The sequence below is a fragment of the Melospiza melodia genome, chromosome 1 (assembly GCF_035770615.1).
Source record: "Melospiza melodia melodia isolate bMelMel2 chromosome 1, bMelMel2.pri, whole genome shotgun sequence".
Lineage (NCBI taxonomy): Eukaryota > Metazoa > Chordata > Aves > Passeriformes > Passerellidae > Melospiza > Melospiza melodia.
In genome coordinates, this window is record NC_086194.1 from 100157634 (window position 1) to 100184322 (window position 26689).

At 37.4% G+C, this 26689-nt stretch overlaps 1 protein-coding gene across 1 annotated transcript in view; it reads left to right on the forward strand.

The window, feature by feature from the left end:
- Nucleotides 1-2416: 2416 nt before the first annotated feature.
- Nucleotides 2417-26689, forward strand: part of DNAH5 (dynein axonemal heavy chain 5) — a 116128-nt gene continuing 91855 nt past the window's right edge. Inside the window, exons 1-15 of the mRNA XM_063148830.1 lie at nt 2417-2434; nt 2738-2872; nt 4681-4765; nt 9025-9182; nt 9607-9819; nt 10365-10502; nt 11094-11270; nt 12049-12162; nt 13376-13483; nt 14055-14177; nt 16006-16221; nt 18460-18567; nt 19252-19337; nt 20102-20423; nt 25439-25645. Coding sequence (XP_063004900.1) covers nt 2417-2434; nt 2738-2872; nt 4681-4765; nt 9025-9182; nt 9607-9819; nt 10365-10502; nt 11094-11270; nt 12049-12162; nt 13376-13483; nt 14055-14177; nt 16006-16221; nt 18460-18567; nt 19252-19337; nt 20102-20423; nt 25439-25645 — 2208 coding nt within the window. The remainder of the gene's footprint in view (nt 2435-2737; nt 2873-4680; nt 4766-9024; nt 9183-9606; nt 9820-10364; nt 10503-11093; nt 11271-12048; nt 12163-13375; nt 13484-14054; nt 14178-16005; nt 16222-18459; nt 18568-19251; nt 19338-20101; nt 20424-25438; nt 25646-26689) is intronic.

Sequence of the window (26689 nt, forward strand, 5' to 3'; positions counted from 1 at the left end):
TAAATACTGCATCCTCCTGCATCATGGGGACATTAGGAAGAGTTGTTGATGTATGACCCTGATCAGAGTTGCTGCTGATACTTTTCAGGATTTGCATGTCGGTGTTACTGCATGTAACAGCAATTTCTCTTTTGCCTACATAAATGATCCTCTGTGTGTTTCAGCAGTCTTCCATCTTCAAATCTTCATCTTTCAGTGTTCTATGAAATTCTGAATTGCATAGAGCTGCCTATTCTTGGGTATTATTTTTTGGTATAGATTCTGTTTAGGCCTATGTACTTCTGTAGTGAATACTGCAGGATTTAAAACTACAAAAACTCTTAGGCCATGACCACAATGCTGATTTGAAGTGAGATGTGAGGGTAGCTAAAGGGGAAAGGGAAGAAGGAGATGTAGAAAGCCCAGCATTTTCTTATAATTAGTTCTCTGAGATTACTAATCCTAAGTAAAGAATATCTTAAAAATTCATTCTTTTAGTAGAATGCAAATGGAAGCTCAGAAGATGGACTGGGGGATAGTTTACAGCATGGCCTCTTAGTGTTTTAAATACATAAATTAGTGATTTTCTATTGAAAGCACTGAAGTTAGGTTTTCTCTACTTTTCTGTGTACAATCTAATCCTAAAAGTGAGGCAGAAGTCTCTTCTAATGACTGCAACAACTAATGTGCAAATTTGTGATTAAGCAACGCTTCATTTGGGAAGGAAGTTTGTAGAAATGATAACTCATCAAAATATAGAAGCATGACATTTTGAATTGTATTGAGTGTTCTTGCATTGCATTGTAGCATCTCAGGAAAAAATGTGTGGAACTTGCATTGGTAATAGAAATATCCTACATATCAAAACAAATGCCTTCCAGTAGTGACATGATAAATACAAGTCAAAGTGTTTATCTTCATAAAACTACAGCTTTATAATTTAGCTAACAGTTTCCTGTTTCTCTAGGTATGGTTCATTAAGTAATTTAAGTTAATTGCACTTAAAGTTTAGTGATATCTTAATGAACATTCTTGTTGCTGGACTTGGACATTAAATATTGCCCAGTGTTGTATGAACAGCTATGCACAATAGCTTGTATATTTGTTATAGGGCTTGAGAGACAGCAATTAAAAAAAGTTTTAAACAAGCATTGGGACATGATTGCTCTGTTTGAGAAGAAGGTGCTCATGATTTCAGCGTGTACAAATAGCAACTTGTAGAAGAAATGGAAGCTATGAACAAGTCAAGAGCATCTGTATAGGTGGAGCTGGTGGCTTAAAAACCAGTGTAAGATGTAATCTTGTATAGCAATATATCTGGACCTCTATATTGGAAACACAAGCAGAGTACAAAAGTAGTCTCTCTGTAGTTTAGGTAGAACAAAAGGCTTCTTTCTGTATTAAATAGAAACTAATTGGTAGAGTATTGGTTTGTAGTATTATTATTTTTTTAAAGGTGCCCTATCAGTTGCGTTCAAGTTACTGGAACAATAGTTTTGAGTATTCTATTGTTATCCTCTAGTGTGAATGGAGCTGCTTCAGAAAAAATGGTTGCTTTTTGCATGTCTAATGAGGAGGAAAATTTCTGCTCATGTTTAAAAGCATTTAGGAAAAGCCAATCCTGTGATGACACTACACTTTCAGGAAACTGAAGACTATGTTAGGATATGAGGGGGTAAAATAGCACAAAGTACACGTATAAATTAATATGCTACTGTGTTCTTCAGACATATCTGTGTAAAGAATAGGATTTGTATGTTTGCCTTTTATATGGAAAAACATTTCAAAAGCATTCAGCATTTAAAAAGGCATGGTAGTAGTTACCAGTTTACCAGGTATTTGAAAATTCCTTCAGAAAGTAGTAAAGATATTTACATAAGGGTATAAAGTATATTATGCAGGTCCTTTTGGCTCTGCAAAAGCTTGTGGATAAATCACTTATGCATACTTTATAAAGTTACTAGTTTTCTCCTAATCACCAGGGAAATAAGGATTGAATTTACCTCCAATGAAACATCATTCTAAATTTCTTTTGAAAATGAAATTATATTGAATCTTGTAACCCACAAGCACAATAATACCAGTAACTATTCCAGAAGACTATTTTGTCTATAATGTAATGAGGTGTGTTACATATGGGATTTCAATTTAATTAGAAGAGTAGGCTTACTGCTTGAAGAATGGTATAATAGCTATAGTTAAGCACATTTGTAAACACTTGTGTACCTTGAGGCTTGTGGTTTGTTTTACTTCTCATTATATTAAAGAGATAATGTATAAAACCCGAGCTTCCTCCAGCAGCATCTGTCTTTATTAGAGAGTGCTTACAATATCTTCCACGAATAACAAAGATCAGTCAGAATCCTGTCTTGACTTGATGGTCATACGTGACTAGACTGAAAAGCTGAGACAAAGGACTTAGTGTGTTGAAGGTAACATGCAGAATAATCAAGCTGTACGTATAAAATACTTTTTTTTTTTTTCCTACAAAGCCTTTCAACAAATTAGCTTTCTGTACAACATTATTTATGATAGAAATGTTGTGATAAATCTGAAAATGGAACACCAGAAACAAACTGTAAAATTGTAACGAAGGCTGCTTCTAAAATTTTCACTTGAGTGCCATAGAAACATAAATCACAAGTGTGGATTGAATGTAATAGCCTTTACTTTTAAAAAGAAATTTTAAAGCTCTCTTTATTTTTGTCATTAAATTAGATTGTGAGTTTTTTATTGTCCGCTTTGTATTTAATAACAGCAAAATCTCAAGGATGAGAGGGAGGCTAAACGTGCTCGTCTGGATGGCAGACATGATTACTTACTGGATATTGTTGCCTCTTGTGTCAATCTGGACAAAGCAGAAGTAGAAGATGCTATTCTTGATGGAAACCAGGTAATCTGATGAATTTGAATGTGAAGCTCATAGTATATTTTGGAACTAATATTACCATTAAATTCTTGGTGAGATAGTTTTCAGACTTCACACCTGAGGTCAGTCAAGTCTTCTCCTTGAAGACGTGGGTTTTTTTCAGCATTTTAAATTAATTTGAACAAAATGTCCTTAATTCCAGGACCTATTGTAACAATATTGATTTTTAAATTTATTAGAATTTCTCCTTTCCAGTGGTTATAGTTAATATGCTAAAACTTGTGATTGTATTTCATAGTGAAACCACAATGTGAAGTCTCCCAGTCCTTGAGTACACAGCACAGAGAGGTTCAAGAGTCCTGTCTACAGCAGGTTGCATGTTGTCGCTTGCATAAGGCTGCCAGCATTTGTAAAACTGTATTACAATCTAGATCAGCAAATTAAAATAGGTAGAATCCACTTGACAAAATAGAATGGCTTATGTGATCTGACTGTGACTGCATAATGGCTAATACAAATTCATATATTGAGACACTGAAAAATACCACTTTTTAAACAAGCTAGGTAGATGGAAGTAGTTATTTTACTTCCTGACACTAAAGTAAACATGGCTGTAGTTTGGGTTTTTTGTGGTTTGTTTTCTCTTGTATTCTCTTTCCATCTGCATGCCTTCAATTCAGGCATTCCATTTCAGTGCTTATATTGTTGAGAAACTGAAGAAAGTTCAGTGGAAGACCAGTGGAAGAAAGAGAGGGACACAGGGCATGTGAAGTATGAGATGAGGGAGAAGAAGAGGTTGAGTGGCAGTCAGACAGTAGCCTGCAGCTCCTTGAAGAGTGTTTGCAACGATGATGGAGCTGAACTATTCTCAGTGGGAGCAGATGATAACTTCAAAGATAAAGCCACATCTTGCAAAATGGCCACCAAGAGACCCTTCTTCACCAGGAGGGTAATGCAGCATGGGAATAGGTTACTTCAAGTCAATTGTGGAATTTCTGTGCTTGGGGTTTTTGAGACTCAGCCTAGGAAATGCTCTAGATGATTGGAGCTGTTGTTGGTGACACAGGAAGCTGGCCTCAAGACCTCCCAGAAGTCTCTCTCCATTTCTATGAGTTCATGATATAGCAAATGAGCAGTGCAGAACATTGTCATGCACATTAAAAAGCAGAATTAGTTTCAGCCTTTGTGCATTCTATCTCTAAATGGGTTTCCTGGCAAACTATAGTGCCTGAGAATAGCTGTCAGATGAGGAAAATATTGGCAGTTTCTACGCTTGGAAAGAGAGAAGTGTAATAGTTGTTTTGTCCTCATCTTGGAGGGCTCAGCCAAGATTTTCCGGAATAGCAGCTCATTATCTTGGTGTAACTGAGGCTTGTTATTAATGGAAGAGGGATAATTGTGGCTTTCTTCCAGCTTCTGGTGATCTTCTAGCCTTTTTTCTACACTAGAAAGCACAAATGGTACCACCTAATGTTTCTGAAGATGAACTTGAAGGAGCCTTTTCTGCTAAAGATAGCCATGTTGTTAGGGACTACATAGAAGAGTGACGCAGATTGGTGGATGAGGCCAGACTTTCAAGTGCTGAGACGTGGATCAGCATATTAGCATAAAGCAACTCAGTTTCTTCCTCAGCCTGTATGGCCTATACATGAGATTTGTGGACTGCGCTACCAATACATGCTTCAGTGATGCTTGATGGCAGCCTTGAATTGATGAAGAGCCGTTAAATTTTCTTGATGCTTATAAATATGTAAAAAGGCAAAGGCTTCCTCTGTTGCTGTGATATGAAACAAATCAATGACACATGATAATCTAAACATGATTTCACACAGATAGAGCGCATGAACAGGTTCTTGGCCCCTGGAGGTCTGCGTCATCTGATGTTCTACTACCAAGATGTGGAAGTAATGGATACAGGTAAAGCGGCTTAGATTCTCCTGCAATGTGTTACAGTTGTGCTGAGCATATGTGCAAGCAAAAAGAAAATAGTCAAGTTCTTATGAACTGGGACTTAAAGCAAGACAGGTTTGGTCATACCAAGGCATTGATCTCTGCTCAAGAAATGATGATTATTGAAATTACTGAAGCTTATTAGTGCACTTCAGCATGTTGCTACTATGGAGCAGCAAAGTACTTCCTTGTGAGCTCAGCAGCTCTTGCCTGTGGGAATTTTTTTGTTAGTTAAAAGGTGACTTTCACACAAGGTGAGCAGTGACAGATGCCATTCCTCTCCTCTTCAGTCATGCCACCTGCTGGCCCTAGAAGCCATCCACATTTCTTGGCACATGACCATCCATCTAGGTGGTCCTGTTTCATGACAAATCTACATGAGACGCACATTATGGGTAGAAAGGTGTTACCCCAGAAAGCTCTTCTGCATGTACCCCTTTACTGAGTGCCCCCATATTCCACACTTCTGGGGGAAACCTCCTTCTCCCTCACCCTGTGGGTAGCTCAGGACCCCTGTGACAAGGACATCCTTCTTTTGCCCATGGCTCCTCTCCCAGAGCCTCCACTGCTGCTGCTGTTGGCACCATCCAGGTGCTCTGTGACCTCTCAGAGCCTGTGACTGGCTGGTGGGAGCTCACACCACTTGGTTACCCTGGAAGTACTTGAACAGCCCTGTAAACATATCTATGCTTAGCTGTATAAATGTGTTTATACACAGGTAAACATATACCTAGATGAATGTACAAATATCAATTTATATTTCATGCATTTTCAGTATATATGTATGTGTCCATTTTCTTCGGTATATCTGTATATATCTAAAAGGGATGAAAAAACTATTTGATATAAGCAACTTTAATAAAAAAAAGTTTCAATGCACATAGAAATACAGTGAAATGAAAACACAAATGCAACCACTAATTTAGAAATCTGAGGAGCAAGTTTTAACATGCCGGAGATGAAGTGGTGAAAGTATGACAAAGAGAGTGTGAGGCAAGGGTCAAAGCCTAGGAATCTAATGGGTGTTGCCCATACCCGCCAACAAACCAATCAGATGCACTAGAGTATGGTATGATTTTAGTGACCTTTTGGGGTTTGGGGTTTTATGCTAAATATAGGCAATACGTTGAACAATATATAGGGAATATATTGAGAACAGTAGAGAAAAACACATAAGCAAAACCCAAATGAATTCACAGCAATGCATGCATTGGGTGAAAAAGCAAAAGTCCCTTAGAACATCATGCACAGGAGGGAAAAAAAATTAAGAAAAAAAGGTAGTGATGGAGAAGACAGTGGGGATTAAGTGAGTGGGCTGGAAACTGACTTTGCCCACAGCTGTAAGTGGAATCACTTGTAATACTGTCCGACCGTAAAACTTCTGCTGTACGTTTTGCCTTTGTAGGTGGAGCAGAGTTTGTGAAAGAATTATCTGTGTTGATTGTTTAGGGCTGTAGTTCACAGGCTATCAAAGCAAAAATCTCAGTTGTGGTGGTAGCTACTAACTGGTAAAGCTAAGTGAATTTTTGTGGCATTACATGCACCCTCTTGGCAAGGGCACTTACTATGGCCACATCATACCCAAACTGGTTTTCTGACCCTGATGAATCAACCAACATTTGTGTTAGGGAAGAAGATGATCCCATGAAGGGAGTGTACAAGGAATTTTTTGTTTCTGCAGAGCAGGGGCTGTATCTCTGAGTTCAGGAAGATCTACTTCAGAGACCTAAGGTGTCATTTAAAAGTTTGATTTCTTGCAGTGTTTTGAAGATCACTATTCATGGGAATTTTAAAAACCTCTAGCACCTTTTTCAGTAAGAGTACATAATTTCTAAAGAGACTGCAGGTTATACTACCTACTTCACCTCCACAGATTGTGGGAAAACTCTGATGACTTTTGCTGGTCTTGCCTCTGTAATTACTTGTGGCACTTTAACCCTGGCTGGATGCCAGGCACACACAAAAGCTACTCACTCACCTTCCCCTGCTACAGCTGGACCGAGGAGAGAGAATTTATTGAAGGTTTCATGAATTGAGATAAGGACTGGGAGAAAACACTCCAAGGGCAAAATAGGCTTGACTTAAAGGTACAAAGTGAATTTATTACCAACTAAATCAGAGCAGGCTAATGAGAAGTAAAATAAGCCCTTAAAATACCTTTTTTTCCCCCCAACCCCTCCCTCCTTCCCACTGACAGCACAGGGAGACAGTGGCGTGGGGGTTTTGGACAGTTCAACACCTGAGGTTTTCTTTCACTGCCCAGGGAGAGGAGTCCTTCCCCTTTGAGACTGTGGGATCTCTCCCATGGGAGACAGTTCTTAGTGAAGTTCTCCAACATGGTTCCAATCTCATGAGCAGCAGTCCTCCTGAAACTGCTGCAACGTGAGTCCTCCCAAGGGCACACTGTCCTCTCAGAACTGCTGCAACATGGATCACTCTTTCACAGGGTGTAGTCCTCCAAGGCCAGGCTGCTCCAGCCTGGAAGCAGGGTCCCTCTACCTGGCCTCTCACTGGATCACAGCCTCCTCCAGGCATCCACCCACTCCAGCATGGGCACCTCCTCATGTTCTTGCTTCCTTCTTTTCTCTAGCTGGATATAAAACTGCACCCCAAACTTTGTTTTGCTTTTCATCTCAAATATGTTATGACAGAGGCATTATCACCATCTCTAATTGGCCCAGCCTTGGCCAGCAGCATCTCCATCAGGGATTGGCTCTGGCAGACATGCTGGAACCTTCCAGCAGCTTCACACAGAAGAACCTCTGTTGCAGTTGGCTATTTGTCTCGGTGCAGGGAAGGCTCAAGACTTTCAATATGAGTGTTCAGCAAGCTCCGTTTATTGAAGAGAGCATCAGACACTTATACAGCAAGTAATAAGCTCATGAATATTCTGTAATTTACACTGTTTATTGGCCACACTACAACATCAGCTCTTCCCCATTCCTTAGGGGTTACATCTCTCTTTTCTCATGTTTCTTTCACTATTTGTTATCATACTACAGCTAAGTCTAAAGACACACTATCTTGCAGGTGCAAGACTTAGAATTAGCCACAGCCTTGTATTTTCCAATTCCTAGTTACTCTCCCAACACACCTCTGTGGCCCCTTCACTACCAAAACCCATGCAAAACTGAACCATTACTGCAGTATAAAGACAGCACAAGTTTTATTAGCATGCAACACATCAAATTAATTACATTTACAGAGTCAGGTCTTTTGCTGGGACAGAGCCCTTATTGTAATTCTGAGGTATATGAAAATGAGACTTCAGAGCTGCAGTGAAAAAGGGAGAGAGAAAGATGATGTTAACAGAAAGATGGGGAGGGAACTTCTGGGGGCCACCTGATCCAAAATAGGGATCCCTGGTGCAGATGGTCATGTGCCTGAAAGAAAAAAATGTGCAGAGGGATCTATCACTTTTTAGATTTTGTCATTTAACTGCTGGTATCAACAGCTTACTTTTTCATCTTCTTATTGTAATAGTGCCTCACTGAGATGTGTATGCATGCAATTTTACTCTGCAGTAATACTGAAAAGCTAGTAACAAGGTAGGGTGAGGTATTGTGACCAAAAACATGTGAGAAACATTTTACCCCCAAAAGACACTGCTTCTTCTTAGCGACCCTTTACAAGCGTTGCCAGCAGCCTGGACATGGAAGCAGTACATTCATGTTGGGGGAAGAAGAAAGGACAAGTAACTCCCTTGTAGCTCTATTATTGGTTTTTGTTTGCTTTCGCCCCAAAGAATCTGCTGTGGCCTCTTTCTCCTTGTTTTCAGAAGCATCCTGGTTTTTTTTTTTTTCCTTATGTTTACGTATTTTTAGGGAAGGACAGTTGATAATAGCTCCTCTAAGGTAAAATACATCACTGCATTTTCTGATTTCTAATTTTTCTTTTTCAAGCAAGAGAACATTATCTATAACTGCATGATAGAGCCTATAAAAGGACCTTGAGTCTGAAACATTATTTAGAGGGAATAGAAAAAACAAATAAATGAATAGAAGTGAAAGGCTTTTGATGCAAATATGGCAAAACTAGATGAACTATTTCTTACTGTGTCATGAAGACTCTGAATGCTGCATGCTTTCTGCGGATACTTCCGTGAGATGCCTCCAGGAGACTGGGACTCAGTGAGGCACAAATAATGACTGAACTGTTTGTGTAGAAAACTTTTCTTTGAATAAATGATCAATGGGTCTTAATTGTTTATTTGTTTGAATCTGTAGAGTACTTTGGTCTTCCAGGAATAGGAATGAACTCTCATTTGACCAAGAAGAAGAAAGTATTTGTGACAGAGGGAAAAGATGTTGCTCTAACTGGTGTATGCATTTTCTTCATTAGATCTAGTTTTTCTAAACCAGTCACAACTGAGAATATCTATCAAGTAAGTCAGTGACTGCTCATTTCTGTACCTAATCTTGTTTAAAATGTGTTTTTCTGATGGGGTATTTGCTCTCAAAAAATGACAATTTGACAGCTCTTGACATGGAGGAATGAGTAAAAGGACACACAGATGGGTTAAATGAACCAGGACAAAAAGGGAGGGGGATGGAAATAAAGATATTATCTTGTGGCAGCAAGTTGATGTATATCATTGATATGAAAAAAGGATAGTGAGGAAGAAAATTTAAGACAATCTGTAATGACAGAGTAATTAGTCAATACCTAAATACTGAGGTGTTAAATTTCAAAAAAGTCTAGCAAATTAATTTGGAAAACAAAAATTATTTTACTTTTGAAAGTGTATATGTAAATTGTATATAAGTTTTTACTGGTGAAAGACCCCTTGTATTGTGTTTCTTTTACAGGAAGTAAATTTTAATATGATGGATATAGGTCGAGATGGCTTATTAAAAGGTGTTGAGCAGTTGATATCAGAAATATTCATTCCAGCCTTACAGACTATGGATCATGGCTGGGTTGAACCTCAGCAAGTTCCCAATATTAAGCAGGACTTCCTTCGTGCCCTAGAAGGATTTGTTAGTGTCCTATCAGGAACTCAGCAAAGTCTGTTGGAAAAGGTAGTATGTTCGTGTGGGAAATAGAAAATGAGCTAGCTGTAGAATGTCTCTAGCTCTGGATCTTTTGAATTAGCTGCTGTTTTAGATTACTCATAAAATTTGCTTTTGTTAAATTGGAGAATAACCCAACACTTCTCTTTATTGTCATCCTAACTCATTATACTTCAATCTGTAGTTTTAATAGTTCTGTAGGTGCTTCTGTTCTTGTTTATTCTGGGGTCAGTTCTTTAGAGCTATTAACTTCTTGACTCCCCAATGGCTGTGGTCACTCTTAAATGTTGAATGATTACTGAATGACAAAATGTTGTTGGTTTCTACTCAGCTTTTGTGAAGGAAAGGGCATGAGAGCACAGCTGCCTGGTTGGTGAATTCTTCAGATTCTGGATTCTAGAATTTTCCACTTCCAGCTCAAGCCAGTTTAATTTAGACTGAGCTGGGAATAAGAAGTGAGATAACTGAAGGAGGGCAATGAGTTAGTCTTTAAAGTTCCTAGATTATTTGTCATGAACATTCAGCATTTAATTTTTTTTAAACTTTTATTTTAGGTCAGCCTGAAGAAATGTGAAACATATGACCTTAAAACTCTAAGAGGACCTTCAGATTACTTGATGGTTGCTGACAGCATGGAGGCTCCTGAAAAAATAGAAGCCTGCATGAGAGAATGGACCAAACAAATTGAACAGGTGATACATGGGACAAATGTGAAATGTAACCTCTACATCTTGACAGATGAATTTAATCCTGTTGGTGTTACAGCTGCCTTTCTATAAATTTGGATGACTTCAATCTCTTTATTTTAAAGTACTATTGGTATATTTTTTGTGCTTTTACTTCTCAATGGAAATATCACCAAGAGCTTTTTCCATCTGCTTGTTAATATAGGATACACAGTTTGGGAAGCTTAGTTCCCTGTCTTTGATAATTACCTGTTAATAAACTACAAAACAGTTAGTAGTTCCCAGTGGATTTAATGAAAACAAAAAGAATACAGTAATTGAGTGAGCACTGTTCTCAGTGGTCACATTTGTACTTTGAAACACGCTTTGCAGGTGATTTGCAGAAAATGTAACTCTCTGTAACAGTGCTCTTGGAACAGAATTTCTTTAAGTTGGAAATGAAAGCACCAAGCAAAATCAAGTTTTTTATATGAGGTGGAGGCTAAGTTAAGTAATTTATCAGGCAAGGTTAATACCACTCGTTAAAAGAAGAATCAATCCATGCTACCTATGCAGATAAAAAATATGAGCATCACTCACGTTACTTTATGATAAAAGGTTCTTGCAGAAAATGACCAGTTGAGAAAAGAAGCAGATGACCTTGGACCACGAGCAGAGCTTGATTATTGGAAAAAGAAATTGTCAAAATTTCACTACCTTATGGAGCAGCTGAAGAGCCCAGATGTGAAGGCAGTGCTTGGAGTACTCACTGCTGCTAAATCCAAACTGCTGAAGGTTTTTATTTTAAATTATGATTGATATAAATAATAGAAATGCTCTTTATACCCTAACTCATTTTGATAATGTATGTAACAATGCTGGTGGGGAAAACATTGAAACATTTTTTTGAAGGCTTTTGTTTTCCTTCTGTATTCCTCAGCCTGAGTAAAAAAAGTTTAAATCTAGTTCAATTTATTGAAAAAGACTGGGAATCCCCTCAGTCTAAAGGCTGATAATGTACTTCATCCACATGGCTCAAGAGAAAGAAATAATTTAATATTTGAAAAGTTGATTATTAAATCAGAATATTGAATTAATGAATGGATATTTAATGACAAAAAAAAATCCCAATTTTTTAAGCCTCATTTTTATGTTGTTACAGTGCCTGTCAAAATTGTTTGTGGAATCATAACTTCTTACATTGACATAACAAATTTAAAGTCCCATCACCAACAGAAAATAAGTAAATAAAAAAAAAATCCTGTCTCATCAAAATGAGATGTGGAACAAATCCATAACCATAATTATACATCCATAACTCATATATTTTAGAGCAACTTGACTGCACACTACCACTGACTATTTAGCTGAATGGTGTAAACAACTGTCTGATCACAGCCAAGTTACTGAAACAAGACAAGGACCCCTTTTTGGGTGAACAAGTATAATTCTGAAGTAAAAGATCTGTGCTTTCAAATGTATTTAGAAGCTAATGACAAACCAAAATTATCTCAAAACATTTTTTTCCAAAATGAGCACTTTTATTTCTTTTTTTTCAACTTTCTGTTCTTAGAAGTGGCGAGCATTGGATATTCGCATCACAGACGCAGCAAATGAAGCTAAAGATAATGTGAAGTATCTGTATTCTCTGGAAAAATATTATGACCCATTATACAATAGTGATCCTGTAAGCAGAACTTTGAACTTCTCAACATACATGTATTGAGAAAAGCAACATGAATATATTCTGTAGGATGGGTTTGGAAATGAAACAAAAAATTTTACAAATGCAACTCCAGTTTGAGATTTTGCGCAGCTGTGGTAAAAGTGGATTAATGGGAATTTCTGGCTACAAAATAAATTATTTTCACACCATAGTATCTGCAAAGCTGTAGTTGTGATGAAGATATTCTATGGATTCTGTGCTATGGGAGAAAGTGAATTCCTTAAAATAAAAAAAAAGTAAACCTAATGCTATGCTAAAGACAAAGTTTGATCTTTTGTATTTGCTTTGGTGGCCAAGTAATGGTTAGACTAACATTTATAGGGCAATTTTCAGCTTCTTGGGTTGGGAAAAGATAAATAGGATTATGTAAATATTAAGACAAAATTATAAATCACCATCTCATACTACATAATGAGAATGTATATGATCATGCAAGCATAACATGCAATATACAAAACCAGCCACCCTAAAGTACAGGACTGGAGGAGTCTTCTTGTCCCATTATCTAAAATAGGTGGCAAATAATTGCTTTTATTAAAACTGCTTTTGAAACTGGCTGTGTATGTGTCTTGCTAGTCAAAGAAATACGACTGGTAGCCATGAAGACTCAAAACTTGGACCTGTCCTGGCTTCCTCTCTCTCCTCTGAAACTTCTTCCAAAAGCAAATTGTTTCCAAAGAGTGCTCTGGGCAACCATGTTTGTTTCCATTTACTGGGTGATATTAGAACAGTGTGTTCTTTCAGTGTTTGCAATCTGCTATTTGAGTTTCTCTATTGAAAGGTTATTGGGTTATGATGCTCATAAAAACAGAAAAAGCTTGGTGAAGGGGTTATCTTTACATGCAAGCTTACATCAGGTTTAGCAACTGAGCATATAAGCATATTTTTTTGTGAAAAAAGTTCTTTTGCAGAGGGCATTACTTCTACCAAATCTCACTTGCTCATCTGAATTTTTCCAGCCAAGACTCCAGTGAAAATTTTTCCCCAAAATTACATTGTAGAGCTTGGGGAATGATGTAGGACAGACAGCTCTGCAGGAGAGGCCCAGGTAGACAGGGACTGAACCATTCCAAAGACCATTTTCATAATTCTCCGGCATTCACTAATTATGGGTTATGATAATGTGAGGTAATAGAGGTACTGAGCAGAGTTCAAACTGCGTGTTTCTTTCCAGGTGTCCATGCTGGATGCTATTCCAGGACTCATAAATGCAATTAAAATGATTCAGAGTATCTCTCAGTATTATAACACTTCTGAAAAGATCTCCTCACTGTTTGTGAAGGTTGGTGTTAAGCAGAAAAAGAAATATTCCCAAATTTTTTTCTGTGTTGTTGCTTGAGTACAAGAGAAAACAAAAAAAAATGTCCTAAATTTAGGACAATTTAGTTTAGGAATTTTTTGTTACGAGTTTTGCCTATTATCAATGGGATTTTTTTGCAGAACCAAGCATGTTAAATTCATGTTGCCCTTAAACCTCCACATGTTTGCAAAAAGAAGAAAATTGATAGAAAGGACAACCTATTCTTTACCATTTATACTCTCATGGGCTCTTGATTTTACCTTGGCTTTCAGACCAGACAGAAACTTATGACTTTATAGCTTTCAATGCTATCTCAAGGTTGGTACAAGATGTGTAGGTTTAGGAGGAGCACAGTTAACCAACGACATTTTTATGTCACGTTCTGGAGGCTGGGTGTTGCAAGGAAGACAGTCTGCCGATGTGGCTGGTATTTGGTATTGCTGTTTGTCAGGCTTTAGGTCAGCAGACTCAGAGGAATGGGAGAGAGAGAGAGAATGGCAGGACCTGCTTTGTCTTGGAATGCTTTTTTTCACAAAGGTAAAACTGCTTTTAGGTGACCAATCAGATGATCACAGCGTGTAAATCCTACATAGCAAACGACGGCACAGCCACCATCTGGGATCAACCACAGGAGAGAGTTGTGGAAAAGCTACAAGCAGCTATTAGACTTAAACAGGTAGGTGGGAAGAACATATAGAAAACAGACTATAAGGTGATATTTAGGAGGGCAGAAATAGGAAAATTTTATGTGAGAAAGCACTGTCATAGTGAAGAAAAATGAGTTAACTGAAAAATATCCACTGGAGCTGGAATGTTTATGCTAGAGCTAACAAGGAATTTGGTCTGTTGTCTGTTGATATTCTGGAAACAGAATTTTGATGCTTAGTCTATCTTAACTATGCTTATAAGAGAATTGCTTGGATTTTCATGCCTGTGTTTCTCTATGTAGTGTCTTCTCAGTTGATGTGGAGAGTTATGAAATAGAAATTAAAAGAAGGAGAGCTACTGAACTGAATATATTCCAAAGATGTGTGGACAAGCTATACATTTAGAAAGGGCAATTTAGTGAACTGAGACAAATCCAGCTGTTCAGTTGACCTAGACTTGTTAGAAAGATAGCCTTTTTTTTTCTTAATACACTTCTGTAATAATTTTTTAATTTTATTTTTCTTTGTTCTTTTTTTCTCCTAAAGCATAGTATTATAGGATAGCCTGGCTTGGAAGGGTCCTTAGCAGGTATCTAGTTCAACCCTCTGCTCAAAGCCAAAGCAGGGGCAGTATGAGATCAAACTTGGTTTCCCAATCCTTTATCCAGTCGTGTCTTGAAGTTCTCCAAGGATGGAAAGATTGCACAGCCTTTTTGGGCATCCTTTTTCACTGTTTGACTGTCCTTGCGATGAAAGATTCTTTCCTTATATCCAGTCAGAACCTCACCCATTTCAATTTCTGCCCTTTGCTTCTGGGCTTTCTGTCCATGTGTTGCTGTAAACAAGAGCCTGTCTCTCTTTTATAATGTCCCTGTACATATTGGGAGCTTCATATAGGCTTTATGCATTATTTTTTTTTCATTCCAAATTTTCGTGCAACATTTTCTATGTGCTGGACTAGAGTTTCATCCTAATACCTCCTGAAGCAACAAATCTTGCCTAGTTCTAACATAAATTAGTATAAATTTGTATGGCATCTTACCATCAGCAATAAGCACTAAACTCATCTTTTTCTATCAAATTGTCCAGTTGCTGCATGAAAATATGTAGAAAAATTAGGTATTCATTTGACTCTTATTAGTTCCAGAAACTTTCAGAAATTCAATAGATTAAAACATAAAATTTGAATCAGGAATAACATAGCAAAATCTAGACCCTTTGTAATGATGACTTTAAGTGAGGGTATTCATACATAAATGTGATAAAAAGAATTAACATTTTATTATAAAGAGAGCCACTATTGAAAGAAACCATTTCAAGCAACAAATCTGTTGACTATGTACTTTGACTCTGGGAATAATTTAGGAAGTCTGGAGTAAGGTTTGTGCTTTGTTATGAATTCAGAATGAAAAGTGGATGCTGTTATGGAGCAGCATTAAAACTTCAGGACGTAATTTGTTCTTGAGAGGGATTTTTGAACCTTGACTACTCAGTAAAAATGCTCAGCATGCAAACATTTTCAATCTCTAGAAACTGGGCTGTCATCTTAGTTATTCAGTAAACACATCAAACCCTACTATGAAACGGAGGGAACAGAATTTCATGCTAGCTAAGGATGTATACAAATACATACATGTGCAGTTTGGTCATTTGATGAAGTGTGTAATCCTGTAATGGCATTGACAGGTTAGTTTTCAGAGGCAAATTCTGTTATTCTCTTTGTAGTTTTCATGACTGTTTATTGATGAAACTCCTACTTGCAATCAGATTAGGATAATACCTGTGTAAATTTTGTTCTAGCTAATGATAGTGCCTTTTGTTATATGCTTGACATTCTTTAAAATTCCTTGTTTTAAGGAGTATCAAAATTATTTCCACAAGATAAAAGAGAATTTGGAAGAAAATCCAACTGAAAGACAATTTGATTTTAGTGAGATGTATATATTTGGAAAATTTGAAGCCTTTCATCGTCGTCTGGTAAAGATAATAGATGTTTTCAATACTATGAGAACCTACTCAGTTTTACAGGAATCTAAGATGGAGGGATTGGAAGGAATGATCACAAAATATCAGGTACACATTAGATTTTGTATATTGTGTCAGTCTAAATTGAACCTTTATGAGAAAATTATGAAAATTGGGGAAGTGTTTATTGACATAAAAATTAACTCTTTAATTGTGCTAAAATTACTGGGTAATAGCGATGTAAATATGTGATTACTGGGGAAATGAGCAGACAAGATGAAAGAGAAGGTGCAAGTGGACATGTGAAAGAAGTATGCTAAAATCAAAGCTGATTGAAAAAAAGCAACAAAGTGAAAAAAAGCAGCTTTGTAACAGGAGTAATGGGAGCATGGTTTTGTGCTATGATCATGAGAAAAAGTGAGATGTTCTACACTTCCATCTCTACAAATTTTGGGCTAGCTGTGAGTGCCCCTTTGTTCATTAGTATTACTATGCAGTTTTCTTTCTCTTTTTTTTTTTTTTTTTTTAGGAGAAGTGTGACTTGAGCAACAAGGAGATCTTTTAAGAATATAGATATGCTAAGTTGCGTTCTTTTCTTTCCTGCTTTCTCAGATAGCTTTCTTTTCTACCAAGTGGAGTCTTTCCTGCTCTTACAGAGCCTGAGTTAGCTTACTTCTTTGTGTAACTTTATTAGTGCAGTATCATAATTATAGTGCCTGTAAATACTAAAATAAATCAGAACGTTTCAATGTGTGGACTTTATAGACAGGTTTTTGAGGTCACATATGATTCAGTGGCTGTACAGGTAAATATGTAATTCTAGTTTGTTTTACTCTGTTCTTTGCCTTTTTGTTATGGTCAGGAGTCAATCAGTTTGCTTTAGTGAAATAAGTGCAGTGTAAAATGTGGCCATTCCATGGTCCTTCCTGGTTTGATTTACTCCCTCTGTAGTCTGGGGTTTTGATTCCTTGAATACATCCTTCACAGTAGCCAGTTTTCTGCTTTGTTCTGTTCTATGGTCTTCTGAGAATTGGCCAGGGCACGGCTGTAAGGATAGCTTAGTCCAAGACTCTTCCATGTGGGCAGGACAGGTGTGGACAGCTCTAAATTTTGTTTCCAAGAGCTGCTCTCCAAAGCTGTACCACCAGGCTTTTCAGCAACACAGGTTGCTGAGAATTTTCAGATCATGCCAATGAAGGTAGTCTCTTGGTAGGCTGGAACACAGGAATCTAATTTGTTTGGGGCATTTGTGTCTGAAAAGCTGCCTGTGACCATCAGCCCGTGCCATGATGCAAATTTTATAAGGATGCACCTGTTAACCATTGCAGCACCCAAGTCCTTAAACAAGAACTTTGTGTGAGACCCAGCTCAAGTCAATTGTGTCAGGATGAAGAATGCTTAGGTAAAAAATGTTATGTGGAAAGTTCTGCCTAGGTTGTATAAAGGGCAGGAAAGTGATCACACTCCTTTTTAAAGTGACAAAACTGAGGTACTGAAGTATTTGATGTGGACCATAGCTATAGTTAGTATGTGACTGATTATATGTCTTAAAATTTTTTTACAATAGGAGTTAACTATTTTGCTGTTCTTTACGCTTTAACACTTAGTCCCTATCTAGGATTTGCTTGTTGTTCAAGGAAAAGATGGAATTTTTATTCACAGCAACGCAATGAAACTGAATTTTGGTTGACTTACCACAAAATGATGCAAGTCAGCTGAGCTGGAAATATGCTGAGTTTCATAGTTATACTGTGGTAAACTACTAGGATGTTGAACAGTAGTTTATCATAAGAAATCCTTTATTTATGTGTACACCTCAAGGGAGGTGCTGATTAAGATATACTTACATGTGTGTAGACAGCAGCTGTGTAACAGAAGCCAGGAATATAAAGTTGCGGGCTGGTGATGTGCTGCATCTCAGTGTCCTTTTTTAATAATCTATTTCTATATGGAATCAGCTTTTTAAAGGACATGGAAAATAATGATGTGAAAATATTTTTCTCTGTTGAACGTTAAGTTTTTTATAGAAATGTACTTCTGCATGACAGAATGTTTAATGAGTAAAAAATGTATTTGATGGAAAGCAAGTCTGAATTTTCTGTCAGTTCTAATTGACTTAAAGCAGAAATAAATAATACAAATAAAATTTGAGTAGATATTACACCAACTTGATTCCTGCAAATATTTCTTTTAAGGGGTTTGCTTATATTGCTCAGGAAGTACAGGGAGCTATTAGCAAAGGTAAAATGTGAACGTGCACAGCCTGTTGTGCTAAATGTTTGGTGTGGTAAGACTTTCACGAGACATTTTTTGGTAATAATTTTCTTTTTCTGTGAAATTGTTTAGAGCATTGTTGACAACATGAAGAATAAGCATTATGATTTCTTGGATCAGCGGAAGACTGATTTTGACCAAGACTACGAAGAGTTTTGCAGAGACATAAATGATCTTCATGTAGGTTTTATGATACAATGACACAAAATTAATTTAATTTATTATTATCTGCTCTGAGTTACCACAAAAAATATGCAAATGTCAAAGTTTGTATTGTGAAATTGAAAAGTTATTCCAATATGTTTCCACTTTGAAGCTTACATTTACTATCTTTCAGACTAGTTTAATGGAATGGGTCATTGAGGGCCTCCAACAAAAGGATTTTTCATTACTGTATGCTAGCAAGAATAACAAAAATGGTGATTTCTATGAGTGAATAGGAGTGTAGTACAAATAAGTCAGATAATTAACTTTCCAATAGTTCTGAAATCACAAGGTGGGGAAATGAAAGGGTATATGCAGAAGAAAAAAATGAAAAAGCTTGTCTTGCTTTGGTTGCCAGAGAGGTAAGCAAGCATTCTTTGAGGCCTTTCAACATGGTGAAATATTGGAGAGTACAGAAGCTTTGGCTGGTTGCAGAGCCACAGAGGGAACTGGGAAAGAAAATGCCTTGCAAGTTGGCTGTGTTTTGTTTAATTATTGTGGGAAGAAACAAAGGGAAAAATAATACTTATTGAGATTAGTTTCACATAAACAAATTGTCTTCTAATATATTGCGTGTTAAACCCTGTCAAATAATACTCGACATATTTGATGTGTGTTTTTGGGGACTTATCTGATGTAGAATTATTTACTCTTCTTCAGGATCAATTAAGGAAGTTCATGGACATCACCTTTGAAAGTATTCTGAACACTGAAAGGGCACTGAGTACATTGCAGAAATTTGAAAGGTAATATGTCCTATTCAGATTGCTGAAACTCTGCCAGGCAATGGAAATAAAACATTGAGAATGGTGGAAAGGGCAGGGGGGAGGGAGAGAAAAGCAGGAGGCATTTTCTTAAATACAAACAAAACCAAAATCAACCTCTTTACTCTCCGCTGTTCAGCCCTGTTAAGAATTGTCTTAGTAGCTTGAATGAATAAAAGCCATATTTTTTGTATCAGAAACTGCAAAATATAAGTGGACTTTGAACTTCATCTTTCAAAATTAGCTTAAGTACAGGAAAACTTTGTTTGTTGGCATATTTGCCTTAGCTTTGTGCTCGAACAATGGCATTAAATTTGTTAAACAATGCAGTTAGAAGAGAGCAAAATGCTTTTATTAAGAAACAGCGAAATTTGTCTTTATAAATTAACATTGTTGCAAAACAGCCTCACTCTTTATTCTGTCAGTTTTTGTATTATAATCTGTTTAATAGAATAGACAGCTAGTGGTGAATTGGGTACAGTTTGCTGCACATAATTTCAGCCCAGTGTTTGAAAACAGTGACAAAACAGAAAATGTGTAGGCTTACTTGGAAACTTTTATCATCTGATCTAAATCTTTGTTGCTTGGATTCAGGTTGTGACAGCATTTGTTCAAGCTGAAAACTCTGCTGCCAAAGTAATTATTTTCTAAAGCATGCAAGGGAATCTGGAACAACTGTTTTCCAACAATGCATTAGGAGTATTTCAGAAGTGTTGAAGGAGTTTTTTCATTATTTTTCTAAGCAGATTGCAAATCCCGAACCTTGGCATTGATGAAAAGTATCAGAAAATATTTCAAAACTATGGCCATGACATAGAAACCATCTGTAAGATCTACACTAGGCACAAGAAGAACCCTCCACTGGCTCGTAATCTGCCTCCAATAGCTGGCAAGATCTTGTGGGCACGTCACCTGTTCCATAGGATCAAGGAGCCCATGGAGACTTTCCAGAGACATCCAGCAGTTCTACAAACACCAGATGGCAAGAGCATAATCCGCAATTACAACAAAGTAGCAAAAGTTCTTATGAAATTTGAGGTCATCTACCACAGGGAATGGCTTCAGCAGGTAAGCCAGCTGATTTTGATTAAGGTATTTCTTAAAGAAAAAAAAAAAAAGGTGTTATCCCTGGTTAGTAGCAGTAGTGAGGTATGCTTAATCTGATTTATGATGACTATCAAGTGAGGGATGGAATAAGAAAAGTTATTTAACAAGAAAGTGTTCCTGTTAAAAAAATAGGGCCTCTAGTACCTGTAGCTGATTTTAGGAACAACTGAAAGACCTTTCATTATAACTAAGAAGTTAGAAAAAACCCATATAATGAATGTCCAGTGGTAGGCTTAGCTGCCCCTCTGTCTCTGCCACATTCTTCTGACTGGTGCAAGATTATCATGTCTGGGGAGAGGAGTTTTGTCAGCTGGTTGCCCAAAAGTGAAAGCAGAAACAGAGGTTTCCTCTGCCCTGGATAGAATGAATTTTGAGTGATGATCTATGGGTACACTCTGTAAATGTACATGTAAAAAGCATCCAATCTGAACAGATAATAGCATACTCAGTGCACAAGTGGGCTTTGAGCCAATTGTGGGTTAAACCTAATAGGCAACTAAGCATCACATGAATGCTCATTCACTTCCCCCCCATGCTCCTCCGGTGAGACAGGGAAGAGGAAAGGGAAAGCAAAAGCAAGAAAACTTGTGGGTCAAGGTAAGTTGTTTACTTAGTGAAGGAGAAATGGGGAAAAAAAGGGCTGCAGAGGCAATTTCTCACCATCTTCCAGTCAAACAATGTCTAACCAATTCCAGAGCAGAGGGTGGCTAACCCCTTCAACGCCTGCCTTTCCATTTCTACTGCTGAGCATGATGTTACATGGCAAGGAATATCCCTTTGCTTATTTTGTAACATCCTTTTGTTATTTCATGACATCTGCCTGGTTTTGTCCCCTCACAGCCTCTTTTGCACCCTTCATCCCCACTCCCAACCCCCAACCTATTCGCTGTGTGGACAGAGTGAGAACAAAAGAAGGCCTTGATGCTGTGCCAGCACTGCTCAACTGAACCATCCGTGTGTTATCAGCTTTGTTTTGATAACAAATCTGATGACACCACATAAGCTGCTATGAAGGAAATTAAATGCCAACAGAGAAAATTAACCCAATCGGAACCAGTACAAAGTAATTTCATTTCCTACTGACAATTTTGGGATACGTATATGTGGAGGAAGGGACAGGTGAGGCCTTGCCCTGGCAATGCAGTGTACTTTACCTCTAGAGCCGGCGTCCCATCCCTGCAGTGGCTGCAATCCCTGGCACACCAGAGGCACTGATCCACACCCACCTCTGGAGCCCCTAACCCAGCTCCTGAGTGGCCAAATGACTGGAAGCCCCACCCAGGGGGAAGGGCCCAGGAAGGCCGAGGGGCATTTAAAGCTGAATATGAGGCTACCTGGTGTCTTGACTCTACCTTCTCTTGGTATGTCTATCTGAACACTGCTGGAGTTGATGGCTACATGTGTGCTATTCTATATATTTTCTGTCTTTCTTTATCTTTTTTCTACTTCCCTCTTGGAATTTTTGGAGTAATTTAAAGTCGAGTGGTCTTAGAGTTTGCGAAGTGGGATGGACCAAGTTAATGCTTTGAGAAGTGTTTTATGCTGACTGAATATGGTATTAAACCTCTTGCCACATTTCTGTGATTTTCCAAAGTTGCCAGTAAGGTCTTTTTTGCTGTTTTGATCTCTTGAGAATATCTGGTCGGTGTTTCTCCCATGTGAGTAATCCTGGGTATATGAACAACCATAAGCCCTTTTTACATGTCTTGTTGAATGAGTTGTTTGGGGCCTTACAGGCAGAACACTTTGTAGCCTGAATATTCTTCATAGAGCATGGTTCACCTTAAATTCTAAATCTCCTTTGACTCATTTTACTCTCTTGGGTTTTGTACATAGAACCTCTGACTACCTTTATATTATCGGATGGCTTCTGCAGGGGCTACTTTAAGGCCTTCAAATCTCTGCAAGTTCCTACTATTGTTTTGGCATATTTTTCACCTCCAGTTTCTTTGTTGCCTTGTAATAGAGCATCTTATAGAAATATTGGCCTCAGCCTTGCAAAGCTGAAAAAGAAGGATAAGAATCTCCAGACTGTGGTTTTGAAAGTCGTGTGACACCTGTCAATGCATTTGTCTGTTGTTTTTGGACTGAGGCCCAGCTTTTGTACACTTTGGAAATCTGTGGTTCTGATAAACATCAATCTTCTCAAACGTAGTCTTAGACCAGATCTGGGACCAGAGGCACCAGCTGCCTTTTCTTCAGTCTGAATATATAAGGTTTCCCTGGTCCTTCCATTTCATGCTTGCATTTGACATGTGGTGTGAAATGTAGTTGAAAGAGTCACCAGATTTGATTGTCTGATACTGTAAGTGGGAATTTTTTTTTTGTCAATTTGGTATAGTAAACCAGGAGAAATTATTGCAATATTAGAGTACATAAAATATGCTGTATTGAGACTTAGTGCTGAATATATATTATTGATGATTAATCTGGAATTGAGTGCAGGGTGGGAATCAAGGAACCTGAACAGTAGTACCTCAATTGTTGTTTCATTATACATTATGGCTCAGGAACATCATATCCTAAATTGGCACCGTTAACCCGCATATATAGTTGGTCCTGCTTCCAGGCAGGACCTCTGCTCTTGTACTTAGAAAGGTCTTTAATGCTTATTTTGCTAGCATAGGAAGTTCATATGTTTTTGTCTGCTCTTGACAGAGAGCTGGTGCATATCCCTCATATTTTATGGAGTGAATTGTAGTGCTTCAGGAAATCTTCTGCATTTTAGTGTTTCTATCTTGGACTCAGTTTCTTTTTTGATTCCAGTACTGAGCTGGAATCATTCAAAGTATACTGATGATATTTTTCACTGCCTTGTCTCATCTATAAAGACTGAGGAGAATGTATGATTCTTGTGGGGCTACATCATTCATTAGATGATCTAGTGATCAGATTTTCTGACATGTACTGTGCCTTGATGGAGCAGTCAAGTACATTTGCCTTTCATCTTTTCTGAAATAACTATAACATCCCAGGCATCTCCCCTGAAGTAGCGCCTTCCTTTATGAGGTCCAAATCATCTGAGTTCTGATTCTAATCTGTTCTAATCTGTTGTTACCTGTCTGTTTTCTCCTCTAGCAGTCAAATCACACTTGGCAGCTATATAAACTTCCTGAGCCTTCTCCAACTTTATACTCATTAGGTGGGAAAAAAGAGAGGTGGATTTGAACAAAATTTCCTGTTTGGAACGTACACACATGAATTGAAAAGACATGAAAAGTGTATTCACATTAACATACATGCGCTAGTCTACCAAGTACGGCAAAAAAACCGCGAATACTGCTCCGTAGTCTCTTCTTTCAGGCAAGAATGCACACGGGTGTGGACGTGAGCGCCACAGAACACAAGGTGGAGCTCCTGCTCTACTCCTGAACAAAAGAAAAACGCGAGAGGGGCGAGGGTGCTGTGGGGAATACAAATCCAACACAAATAGGGCTCCAGCTCCTGCTACTTTTTATTCTTCTGTACAATATAAATGTTAAGCTTAGTGTCACTCTCTGAGATTTCTGAACATTTTTGCCCCTATTTTTCCTACTTGTTGATGGATGGTTAACATCATGTTAATCCAAGGTGTTTGTTTTGTTTTGTTTTGTTTTTTCCTATAGCAAATTATGTTCTACTTGGACATATTAAAATAATAAATTACCTGGAATTGTTAAAGTTACTGTAATTATTTGGCAGTGTAAAATTTCTGCCTTCAACGTACCCCTTATTTCCATTGCCATTTTCTGTTACCTTAACAATGAAAACTGCTTGAGAAGAAAATTATAAACAGCAGAAGAAGACTTGAGAGTGGGAATAATGAGTATGAAGCTCAAAAATGAGTACAGTAAGATTTGCTGTTGAACTTTACAGAAAAAAACCAGCTTCTCTTTAATGCCATTGAGCTTTTTTTTCTTGGAAGACTGATGATAGTGGATAGAGCATGGCATCTTCATTCACAAAAATTGATTAGATTATTTCTTGAAAAATGCTGTGTAAAATGTCTTGATAGTACGTAATATTGCTGAAGCAAGCAGTATGCTCCGCTATATTTTAGACATTGAAAGGTCGTGCAAATTTTCTGTGTTTCACAAAAAAAAAAAAAAAAAAGTGCACTGAAAGATATCAATGGGTTCTGAAACTGTGGCATAGAAATAAGCTCCATCTCAATGTAATGTGATACATGAAATTTGAGGAGTGAATAAAGAACAGTAAAGTTACGCCAACCAAGCACAACTGGAAAATAAGAACAGCAGCAAATTTTTTAATGTAGGAAAAATTTGCCTGCCTAAGGCAGGATTGTTTTTTGGTGTCAGCCAAATTTTCAGTGTGTGGTGATCTAAGGAATGCTGTCCTTTGTAATCATAAAGAGAACAAATGGTCTTCTAATATTTAAATAAGGCAGTTAAATCAATTGTGTGATTATACTTTGCTTTTAAGAATTAAAAAAAAATGTATAATAAGCATTGATTTTAGTATTTTAAAAGATTTGCCCTGGTGTTGGTTATAATTATCAGTACCATTATGATTGGTATATCTATTAGCTATTGGAAAACAAGTGAAAGGAGAAATGGGGATAGGTTGATTCAAATGATATGTGAAGAGGTTATTCAAGAATACTTTAATTCATTGAGGAAGTTATGTGCAGCCTTATTGCAGAATATGCAGTAAGTTCTAAGGAGATGAGGGTTAAGATTTAAGATGGATGAAGCAAGAAAATCCATGGCTCTGATTTGATTTTCTACTGTGGAATGCAGCTTATAACATCCAAGACTCAACATAAGAATATCTATTAGATAAATAGCAGTTTGATTATTAAGCATTTGAGTCCATAGACATCGTGTTAATAAATTTTGGGTTTGTATTCGTATAATGTATCAATCTTTGTCAGCACTACTTGATTTTAGTATCTTCAAAAGTGATATTTATATGCAAACCAAAGTATTTTGTTGTAGTGGCTTTTCTGATCACAATGATGGCTTTATTTCCTGCAGATTGAATTAACTAAAAGAGGACTTCAAGCAACTCTCTTGGTAAAAGCTCCAGAAACAGGAGAATTATTTGTGAATTTTGACCCTCAAATATTAACTTTAATCAGAGAAACAGACTGCATGGCTCGCATGTGCCTTGAAATTCCACCATTTGCAAGTGTTATTCAACAGCAGAGAGGCTGGTACAAGAAGGTTGCCAACAATTTGCACGTGGGTTTACATTAGTTATTTTATGTATGTGTGCTGTACATTAAGATGGCTGGCTTCTATACATATGGAAGAGGATGAATGACGATCGACAATTATGCACTAAGAAAGAATCTGCAAATCTATTTTCTTATTTGTATGATTGTCTTGAGGCACCTAAAAATGTTCTTGGCTTTATGTTTTCTGTGAAGTTACTTCTCAGATACTTGGGTTTGGGGAAGCTCTGCAGAGTCTGGGGCAGAGATGAGAATGGGGAGGAAAGGAAGGTTACAAAATGCCTTGTGCTGTTGCTTGCTTTCTAAATGAGAAGCAATTTATCTCTTATCCAATAATGAAGTCAACAATGGTCAGCATTTGTTTTGAGAGAATACCTGAGAGGGAGGAACAAGTGGTCCACTTTTTAAAAGTGTAAAGCATGCAGCAAGCAGCAGCCTTTTTTGTGTTTTTCTGGCACTGGTGTTTTACACAGATGTCTGTTGAACAGTTTAAAAAGAAGTGAAACTTCCCTTTCTCTGTCTTTTAAGTCCTTCATCTGCCTATGAACAGACAAGATTCTCACTGACTCAAGATGGGAATTCAAAAATAGATGTCCAGAAACCTATAGCTTTATAAGTTTATAGTAGTCAAATGACTTTTTTTTTTTATAGTAGTCAAAGGACTACTTAAAAAAAAAAAACCCCAAAGTAATCAAGACTTTATGACTTTAAGTTGTAATGTTGTTGCCAAACATGTGAAACCAAATCAATGGGTTAAAGAGGTATTAGAAAGAAAATAGTATAATATAGTTTTGGTCAGGTTGATCTTACTAGAATTGCTGGAAAGCTCACCTAGAAAGTCTTCCTTGGGCTTTTTGTCTTCTGTAACACCCATTTACCAACTGAAATTTGCAAGATTTTTCTGTTATGTGGTTTAAACCCAGTAGGCAACCAAATGTCACACAGCTGCTCCTTTACTCCCCTCCTTGGAATGAGGGAGAGAATATGAAGGCTAAAATATAAAACATGTGAGTAGAGATAAAGACAACTTAATAGGGAAGGCAAGAGGTGC